The sequence below is a fragment of the Bos taurus genome, chromosome 22 (assembly GCF_002263795.3).
Source record: "Bos taurus isolate L1 Dominette 01449 registration number 42190680 breed Hereford chromosome 22, ARS-UCD2.0, whole genome shotgun sequence".
In the NCBI taxonomy this organism is placed as follows: domain Eukaryota; kingdom Metazoa; phylum Chordata; class Mammalia; order Artiodactyla; family Bovidae; genus Bos; species Bos taurus.
Window position 1 is genome coordinate 38925904 of NC_037349.1, and position 10101 is coordinate 38936004.

The following is a 10101-nucleotide window of genomic DNA, read 5'->3' on the forward strand; positions in this document are numbered from 1 at the left end:
TCCTGTCTTTTTCCCCTGCTGGTTTTCCTGGGATATTTTGCATGAGAGAGGCCTGGGATGGGGCACTCAAGTGAGAAGGGAGAGGGTTTTCTTCCCACCAGCACTCTCTGGAGCTCCACAAGATCTTACACCTTTGGAGAGAAAATTCACTATCAAACCCTCAGCCCTGTTTGCTCATATTATACCAACCATAATCCTCTGAAACTGTAGTTGCTGCTACAAAGCTCCTGGTTTTGCAAAAGCCGACAAGCAAGATATAATTGTCCAGCAAACAAAACCCTCCAAAAGTTTTTTTTTTTTTTAACCCCAGAATCCCCCTTCTCCTTTCCTAAACCTAATTCTCTCCCTCGCTCTCCTGCTAGCCGCTGTCCCCCTCCCCATAAGAACCCTCAACCTCGATCACTTTTGTTGTCGCCAAGAGCACCCGGCCTGTTGAAAGTGCTGGAGCGTCTTTGAGCAGTTTGTTGTGATACGCAGGTGGAATGGTCTGCAAACAGATGAATTCAGCCCCTCCAAACCGAGCGCGGAGTGCGCTGCTTTTGTGGCGAGGCACAAAACGCTGAATTCCTCCGAACTTACTTGGGGCCTGTCTAGAAAAGGGCCTTTTCTTCCCTCTGCGTGTACCTCTGGCCACACTAAGTCTCTGCCCGCCCCCCTTCAGTCCTCCTCCCTCTCCCCTCTGATAATCCTTCTCTTTATTTTAGAAAAACACAAAACCCGGTTCCACGCGGTGCTTTAGTGGCTAAAAGTGAAAGAGCTGCCTTGGCAGAATTCAGCTCTATGAATCACTTCGGAAAATTGGTTCGACTGAATGGCCTTAGGAGGAAAAAACGTTTTAATAGGATCCAGGGGAGGTTCTGCTGTTTCAATCTGCTCCTTAAACAGGTGGAGATTGGACCGTCTCAATTATACAAACAGTAAGTACCCGTCAGCGGGGAGACCTGCCCTCGGAATCCTCCTTGCTCGCAGCCCTGAACCCGCAGCGGAGTCGGGCTTTGCCTCAGAAACCCGATCACAAATCAGCGATCCCGATCAATCAAGCTCTCAAACAGCCCTCCCGCTCAGGGTGCAGCCTCCCTCAGCCGCAGGCGGAGAGCGAGTCGGAGAGGGGGACGCGCACCCTCCAGGCGCCGAAGCCCCCAGGATCTGGGCGCGCGGCCTTGCTCCTACGGACGCTACGGGGTCGTCCTTTGGCTGCAGGAGCTCTCTCCCGACCTCCGACGCCAGCCAAGGCGAGCTGGTTGTTTTTGCATAAATTAATATTTCCCCATTAACAAGTTCCCCCCTCCAAACGCAGCGCCCGCGTCCCTGCGCCACATCCTAATGAGGTAATTATCATTTGCGCGTGTTCGGGGCTGGCGCCGGCTCCGTGGGTAAATGGCAGTTTATTAGCACGATGCCCAGCGCGGCTGCAGAGGGCTAAGGGATACTTCGGTGACTAGACGGACACCCAGGGGCCCTTTGAGGCGGCGCGCCCGGGACCCCCTGCCCTCTCCGCGTCCCCCAAACCTATAGGCCCCCAAAGTTGTGAATCACGCACGGAACTCTGCCTGGGTTTGGGCTCCCCCCCACCCTTTTTTTTTTCCACCGGCAAAACCATCACGATTCCTCCCCCTCCCCCTCCCATCTCTTCCCTCCTTCCCGATTCGCGAACCGCTCGCACTTTCCCGAGGGGAGCGCGGGCGCCAGTTGCCTCCTTTTAAAGTTTGAGGGGCGGTGGCGGCGGCGGCCGGCAGGCGCGGTGGAACACAGGGGCCGCTACAGGAGCCGCGCCGCCGCCCATGTCATTCCACTTCAAGTGACTTCATGTGATGTCAGCTGAATGTAAAAGACAGTGATCTCACGCGGAGGGGAAGATGTTTGCCATCAAAATGTGACAGAGGAGACAGGCTGCATGGCTCGGACCGCATCTCCTTGGCGGTGGGGGAAAGAGGTAAATGCGAGGTGGCTCTCCCGGTCCTCTTTAACTTTGCCCCTTCACTATCTAGCTCCCAGCACGCGTGGCGGAGGCCAGGGTCCAGGGAGCGGCTCAGGGGGGTTAATTTGAGGCTCTTTTCTTTCTTTTTCTCCCTCTCTCTTCTTCCTCTGTAAACCCTCCCCCTTTTCCCCCCTTTCAAAGTCCCGGGGCAGGGGCTGGTGGGTTCCTTTGCGCGGCGGGTTAATGGGCGGTAATTTGGTACCCTTGGGTGCACTTTGTTCTGCCCCTGTTCATTTGAATGCAAATGGGTGACCTGGACCCGACAAGGTGCTTATTAAATTGCGGTTTCCCTCCCTGCCTTTTCCGGAATGCAGACTTAGAGGAGAGAGGCTGCGCCCTGGCCCAGTCCGGTACGACTCGGCTCGGCGCGCCATGGCAAGCTCGGCTTCCCTGGAGACCATGGTGCCCCCGGCCTGCCCGCGCGCAGGAGCGTCGCCGGCCACTTCCAAGACTCTGGCCTTTTCCATCGAGCGCATCATGGCTAAGACGTCGGAGCCCCGCGCGCCCTTTGAGCCCCGGCCGGGGGCACTGGAGGCGGATAGCGGCCAGGGCAAGAAATTGCTCAACCTCTGCTCGCCGCTGCCCTGTATGATCCCCCTCCAGCCCCTAGGCTACGAGATGCCGTCCAAGACGCTGCTCAGTTACTCTGAGCTCTGGAAAAGCAGCCTCCGGGCGGGCGGCAGCGGCGGCGGCGGAGGAGGAGGTGGAGGCGGCGGTGGGGGGGCCCCGGTGTGCGGCGCCAGCGGCTTGTGCAAAACCAACTGTGGCGTGTGCTGCAAGGCCGAGCTGGGCCTGGTACCGTCGGCGCTGCCCGCGGGCAGGGTCATCAAGCCGCAGGTCATCAACCAGGCTGTGGGGCTTCCGGCCAGCGGTTCGCTCTACTACTTCAACTACCTGGACTCCGCCACTTACCCGCCGTCTGAGCTCCTCGGCGGCCACCTCTTCCCGTCCGGTCTCCTCAACACACAGGCCCCCGCTGCCCTGGCTGCGCACCCCAAGCTCTTTTTGCTGGAGAACGCCAAGTTGGCCGGCCTGACCGCGGACAAGTTTGCCCATCCAGCCCCCTACGCCCATAAGGAGCGCTTGCCTGCGCCGCTGGAGCAGGTGCTGAAGGAGAACTCGGCCCTGACTGCTGAGCGCGGCGGCGTCAAGGGCCACAGCAAGCTGCCCGGTGGCTCAGCGGACGGCAAGCCTAAAAACTTCACCTGTGAGGTGTGCGGAAAGGTGAGGCTCGGGGTCCTCGGAATCTGGGAGGGGTGAGCAGCTGCTTCCTTGAGGGGCAGCCTGGACGGCCCCTTTCTCAAATTTGGGAGCTCCCTAGTAGCTGTCTACTCGAATTGAGAGCACAGTTGGGCCTCAGTTTCCTTTTCTGTAAAGTGGGGATGCCTTTGTCAGCAGCCTCACAGGACTGGCACGAACAGTGGATTGGGAAGCTCTTTACAAAATGAAAAGGGCTGTGGTTTCTGAAGGGGGTTTTGGTTGGGGGAGGTGGTCTCTGCGTGCCCGCCCCCCCAACCCTGCCAGGCGGACTCGGACAGCCAGCCACAAGGCCCCCTTGTGTGCTTCCATAGGTGTTTAACGCTCACTATAACCTCACCCGCCACATGCCAGTCCACACTGGAGCCAGACCGTTCGTGTGCAAAGTCTGTGGCAAAGGCTTCCGCCAGGCCAGCACGCTCTGCAGACACAAAATTATCCACACCCAGGTACGTGGGCCCCGGGTCTGGCCCGACCCGTACCCAACACCCGGAACTAAGTGATGGGGTTGGGGAGAGAATGACCAAGGGTTCCCGTTATAACCCCCACCAGAGGCCCCTGTCCCTTCGGTGTGCCCCTTCCAGGTGCCCCCCAAGGTGGCTTCTCCTGGCCGGGGCCTCAGCCTCATGATGCGCACGCCCCTCTCCGCAGGAAAAGCCGCATAAATGCAACCAGTGCGGCAAAGCCTTCAACCGCAGCTCCACGCTCAACACACACATTCGCATCCACGCGGGCTACAAGCCCTTCGTCTGTGAATTTTGCGGCAAAGGCTTTCACCAAAAAGGTAACGTGTAGGGCGAGGCCCTCTCCTCACCTCCCCTTGGGTCTCGGCAGGTCATCGCTAGCGGGAAGGCAAAGAAGGATCTGGAGAGAGCGCGCGCGAGGGCCGCGGGCTCAGGCGCAGCATTTCTTTGGAATCGGGTTGTACGGGGTTTCGGTGGAAGCTCTCCGGGTTGGATTAGTAGAGCTCGCTGGACTCAAGCTGGTTGCACGGGGAGACTGTGAATTTGGGAGATGGGAAGAAGGAAAGGGGTAGAGGGAAAGGAAGTTGGGAAAAGACAAGGTATCGCCCTATGGCGGAAGCGTCCCTTTGTAGCCGGGATTCTTTTGAAAATGGAAAAAAAAAAAAAAAATTCGAGGCGTAATCCACCTCCTGGGAACAGTTTAGACTGGGGAAAACCGCTACTGTCTCCAGCATTCCGCTTGGATTTTCCCAGGCACGTTCGGATCTCCAAGTGGTTAGGGGACCATAGGGAGTAACTTTAATAATAAGAAAATAATAATAATAGGGGACGAAGTCCGGGTTCATGCGAATTTCTTCGAGCGAGGCGGCGGCCCGGAGAAGGGCCCCATGCATCTCTCTGGGCAGCACAAAAGTTTCCAGGCCGGCGGAGCTCAGCGGGAGGGATGCTGCGCGGGCCTCAGGCCCCGGCGGGGCTGGGACGCGGGGCGGCTACGCGGGACTCGGCCCTGCATCCTGTAGTGAGAGCCCGGGGCTTGACGCGTACGAAGTTTGACAACTTCTTCACTCGGAGAGGTCGCGCCTGCCTAGCCAAGCGTCGCCTTCTTTACGCGGGCACCTGAGCCAACCCCGGGACACCCGGCCCCTCCCCGTCCCACTTTACCCTCCCCCCCTTTTTGTTTTTGGTCTCCTGTAGGGAACTACAAGAATCACAAGCTGACCCACAGCGGCGAGAAGCAGTACAAATGTACCATTTGCAACAAGGCCTTCCACCAAGTCTACAACCTGACCTTCCACATGCACACCCACAACGACAAGAAGCCTTTCACGTGCGCCACTTGCGGCAAAGGGTTTTGCAGAAACTTTGACTTAAAGAAACACGTGCGCAAACTCCACGACAGCGTGGGCCCCGCCGCCCCCTCCACAAAGGACCTGACTCGGACAGTGCAGAGCTGAGAGCTCCTGCCTCACCCTCCCTTCCAGTCCTATCCAACCCCCAAACAGATCACACGTATAAACTTATTTCTAAAATTAAGAGAAAGGAAAGAGAGAGAGAGAAAAAAAGCTATAGCAGAAAGGCTAAAATCTATTTATCGAAACCAGCATATTTTTGGAAAGCTAAACGTTTCCTCGATGACTGGCAGCAAACGCCTGGCTCCCCACCTTTGTATATTCGGGAAACTTATTTAAACCCAGCGCGCCGAAACGTATTTAATTCCAGGCCTCGGCTTCTGGCTTCTCCTCCGGCGGCAGCGGGTTTTAACCCCAGCCTGTCACGTGAACGTCCCGGAAGAGCGCGGCGCCCCCAGCCATCTTTATACAGCCATGTAAATTCTCCTGTACACACGAACACGGAATATATACATATATAACTCAATAAACAGAATCCTTAGTGCGTCTTTTCTTTTACCCCCTCTCCCCTCGCCGCAAATCAGCTCAGCAACCCTAAAGAATGAAAAAGAAATAGGCGTTTTAAGCATTTCTCGGCCGCGCACATGCGACGTTTTCTGAGGGCACTGGAACCAGGGTGAGGCCAGATCGGTCCTCCTGCCACGCTAACGTGTTCAGATCCCCCCAGGAACCAAGGATGTAAAGGCCTACAACGGCCCTCACGTTGTACCAAGTTTTTATTTGCTAACTGTTCTGACCAAGGGATTCTGGGTGTTGCCATATTTGGGTGAGTTTTTTAAAAAGAAGGGATTCAAAGTGGCTAGGTGTTGGAGAGCAGGTTTGGGATGCGTGTCCTAGAGCAAAGAGCCCCACCACAGTGGGGTAGATGGCATGGGCACTGCCGCGCCGGGGCGCTTTCTGGGCATTCCCTCTTGTCTGGGTGATGTAAGGGGAGCCACTCTTCCACTCAGTCATTCCTGGCGGCGAGAACTGGGGGCCAAGTGTCCCAGCGCATTCCGAGCTTTAGGGCTCCGCGGCCCGCGCTGTGGTCTGAGGCCGGCCTCCGGGTGCGGTGCGCCCTGCCGCGGGAGGGCGCATCCGGGCTCCTGCGGCTCGCAGCCGCCGCCGCCCCCAGCGTCCTGATTACCGCTCAGTTAGCCCATTTCCTGAATAGCTATCTCCGCCGCCGAGCACGCTGATGAAATGATCTCACGCTTGCTTTCTAAGTAATGACCCAAATTAAGAGAGAAAACAGAGACCCTTCAAACAGCATTACATTAATCATCTAATCATTCCCAGGAGGGGGCCGGCCGCCGCCGCCCCGTTTGATCCGAATCTGGATAATCAAGAGCTCGGATTACTGGCTCGGCGCGCCGGGCCTTCTCCTCCCGCCCCTAATATTCGCACCGCGATTCAGCCCACGTTTTCTGGAACAATGTTCCCCAGCGCCAGAAGGAAATGTGGCGCGGGGCCGGGGAGTGGGCTTCCACGCAGCCTTGCCACCGCAAGGGCTAGGGCGGCGGCGTCTGGGCGCTGATCCCACGCGGATTCCCACTGCAGGTGGAGGGTATTTGGAGGGAAAGATGGTTAATGCAAAAGGAAACTCCCAAGTAAGTCTGAAAGTGACTTGAGTGGGTATTATCCCAGAGCCCGGTATACAGTAGGCGCTTAGCGCTGCTTGCGCCAGGGACTCCCACAACCAAAGAAGCTCACATTGCCGGAGCGCTTGCTCCACGCCACTCAAACCATATTCTTTCGAACGTTCACAACCCGCAAGCTGGGGGGTGATTATTCTCACCCTGTGGAAGGATGGAGAAACTGAGGCAGAGATCAAAACTAAATGACCTGCCTAGGGTCCCAGGACTAGGTAGGGTCAGGAATCGGAGTCTAGACTTTTAGAAAATCCCAACTGCCTTCAGTCCTCGTTGGTGGGGGAGGAGTGTCCCAGCTGGGACTCGGGAGAAGACGTTCGGCTGCTGGGTGGAAGTTCTGTCCAGGTCACAGCCAAAGGTTGGGTCCTCACCCCACCCCCCGCCCGATTCGCAGACCCATTGCGCGGGGAAGGAGAATTGTCGATTTTGTTTGCACAGAGGACAGCGACAGCTTCCTCAGGCTGTCGCGGGGGTATTTTTAGTACCTCCGATTCAGAAATAGGAACGTGTACATTAGAATTCCATTTCCTGAAAGGAGAGCGTCCTCGTTTTTTTTTTGTATTCCTCTCCCCCTCCCAAGTCTGGGAAGACGCAGCCAGGGGAGGGGGGCGAGGAAGCGAGGAGGAATTTAAATGTTAGCTCGTTCTGGCTGCATTTCGCTGAGGGGAGATTGGGACCCAGAGGGATATGCAGATTTAACTCCGAAATCTCGGTGGATGCCACAAACCCCAGGAAACCCCACATTGGGCGAGGAGGACTTGGCGGCTAAAGATACGGAAATAGCGCCTTGCTCTTCCCAGACATCTATCCCCAGGGGGCTTGCGGGCTGGTTTGAGGAGTCCGATCCTATCCCAGTTTTATCTCCCTAGGTTTTATTAGCCCCGCCTCACAGATACACACCCCTTCCCCATTTCTGGGAGCTCCTGGGTGCCCTCCGACTGTCTCAATCAAAAATCCTTTGCTTCTTGCATCTCTGAAAGGATCCTTGGCAGAGGGGCTTCTTGGAGACCAGACACTGGCCAGGACAAGTCCACCTTCTTCCTAAATAGTTCCAGAACTTTGGGCAAGGGGCAGACACCACAAAATTTAGCGCAGAAGCCTCCTCTTAGAGAATTGAGTTTAAAAAGTTGGCCTGCATTCGGGAAAGGTGATTCGGTTCTCCTCTTTCTCCTTAAGAAGAAAAGATAAATAAAAAATAGATGGGGCACTCCCATCCAGGGAAATAACTTTCTAACCATCAAGTGAGAGAATGGTTCTCTGAGGAAATTCTTCTGTAATGTTTTCACAGGAGAAAGACTAAAAGGGTTGCCCGTCTCATAAACTGGAGACATTTATTTCCAGGTGACGGTTCTGAAGAGGGTTGAAGATCCCATGTTTGCAAAGGACTGCAAATGAGATAATACTAATGCGTGGAACAGGAGGCATTTCTCTCTTGGACTGCTCATCTCTCTCTGCCGTCGGGGAGAGGTAAGGAATCAGAGCTCTGAGCGGAACCTGCGCAGTTACTTGACTACTCCAACCTCCTTGAGGTTGTTCCCTCATAACCTGATTGTTACTTAACCTTCACACCAGCGCCTGTCAATCGCTCTGCCCTGAGAAGGTGTTATTTCACATCTGGTGGTAATTGTAGATAAACAGAGTTCTTCCATATCTATAGGGCTTAACGCTGCTTGGCTTGAAGTCCCTCCTCCTCAGTTTAAGATGTCTGCTTCCTTCAGCTGGGGGGGATTCAGAAAAGGATTTCTTCACCTGGAAAGTAGTGTGAGGAGAAAAGGAACCTTCTATCTGTATGACTAAATACCTTTCGCAGCCAGTGCAGGTTCTGACGCCAACGCTAAGCTGTTGTAAGTAACTGTCCTCACTGAAATCCTTCTAGGTTATTCCCCATGCATCGGAATTGATGGGTGAAAGGTTCTATTTTCTGGGGTTTTTTTGTTTTTTTTTTTTTTCGCCTCTTAATATTAATCTGTTTGCATGACTTGTAGTTTGCATTATTAACAAATGACTTAAACAAGGTAGTCATCAGGCACATATTAATATTCTAACCTTGATTAAATTGAAGAGGCCACCCTTAAAAAATATTTTTAAAAAAAATCAAATTGCGGGGGAGGGGAATCCTGTCACAGACACAAAAAAGACTCCAATTATCTTTTCCCCTACAAGATGTTTGTTCTGTCCATGACTGCTCACACTTCAGCAATCTTGCCAGCAAGACTCAAAAAAAAAAAAAAACCCTCCTTCTTCCAAAGCCACAGCCTTGTACATAACAGATTGTACAGTCCTATTGCCTTAGGCGAGTAAGAGGTTCCTCTCTGCAAAGAGCGACACAGAGAAGTTGCCAGCATCCAGACGCATTTTGGGGGGCACTTGTGCTCACTCTTGCCTCGGCTGCAGAAGTCTGTCTGTAAGGTCCCCATTTTGCTGTTTGGCTCACAAGAGGATAGGGAGTCGCCTGAGCCAGGCCCAAGAATCACAGCAACAGGGCATCCAGGTGTGCTGGTGGTGAAAGAGCTGGGGAGTGAATAACAGTGAGGGGTGGAGGGGGCGGGGTGCTGCCAGAGAGAGGACTGGAGTCTTGAGAAAACGCTGGGAAATAAACAACCTCAAGGCAGCTGCGTTGCCCTTTTCCCTGCACTTCCCTCTCAAACGTCTGAGCAACCAGTTTGCTCCTAGAAACATGTTAATTGCCAACGGAGCTCATTAAGGCATGCACATGCAAAACACAGCAAGAAAGATTAATGGACAAAAGCGCAATAATGAACTGTCAACAATCGGGCCCATCTACGCGACCAGGATCACTCAAGAATGAGGCATTTAGAGGCAACAAAGGATTGTCTGGGACAGGAAGAAAAGACGACCTAGACTTTTGTTTAGTCAACACAATTGATTACAAATGAGAGATTAACAGGATAGCTTCAGATTTTTTTAAAAAGAGGCAGAAAAGAAAAGTCCAATTAAGTCCACCGAATGTTAACTACATTGCGTTCCATGCCTAGCCCCAAAGAAATTCTCATTAAACCATCCCTGGCGATCCCTTTTGGAAAGTAATTTGTCTCCCTGATGGAGCAGAGAAAGAGAATCGTGTAAAAGAAAGCGTTAGTTCTTGGCACAATGAGCTTAGGAGACACACTAGAAAGAGCCAAAGGGGGAGTTAATGAGCATCTGACAAACTGCTTGGATTCAGGCCTAGAGAACAGCGATGAAAAGATGAAATTGGCCAACAACTATTCTTTATATCAAACATAAAAAGGCCAATCTGAAATGGGGCTGCTCAAAACTGGTTGAAAGTACATAGCCCAAGAAAAGGGAGCCGCCGCCAGGCCCCTTGGTGGACACTGGACAGACAGAGGCAGAACTCAACC

General features: G+C 54.0%; 1 protein-coding gene across 2 annotated transcripts; it reads left to right on the plus strand.

Moving 5' to 3' along the window:
• Nucleotides 1-890: 890 nt before the first annotated feature.
• Nucleotides 891-5574, plus strand: FEZF2 (FEZ family zinc finger 2). 2 transcript variants are annotated; one of them, NM_001038198.2, is given in 6 exon segments: nucleotides 891-917; nucleotides 1800-1933; nucleotides 2293-3202; nucleotides 3550-3684; nucleotides 3887-4019; nucleotides 4894-5574. In NM_001038198.2, coding segments are annotated over 4 exon segments (1380 nt in total). In that variant the 5' UTR covers nucleotides 891-917; nucleotides 1800-1933; nucleotides 2293-2350; the 3' UTR covers nucleotides 5154-5574.
• Nucleotides 5575-10101: the final 4527 nt, after the last annotated feature.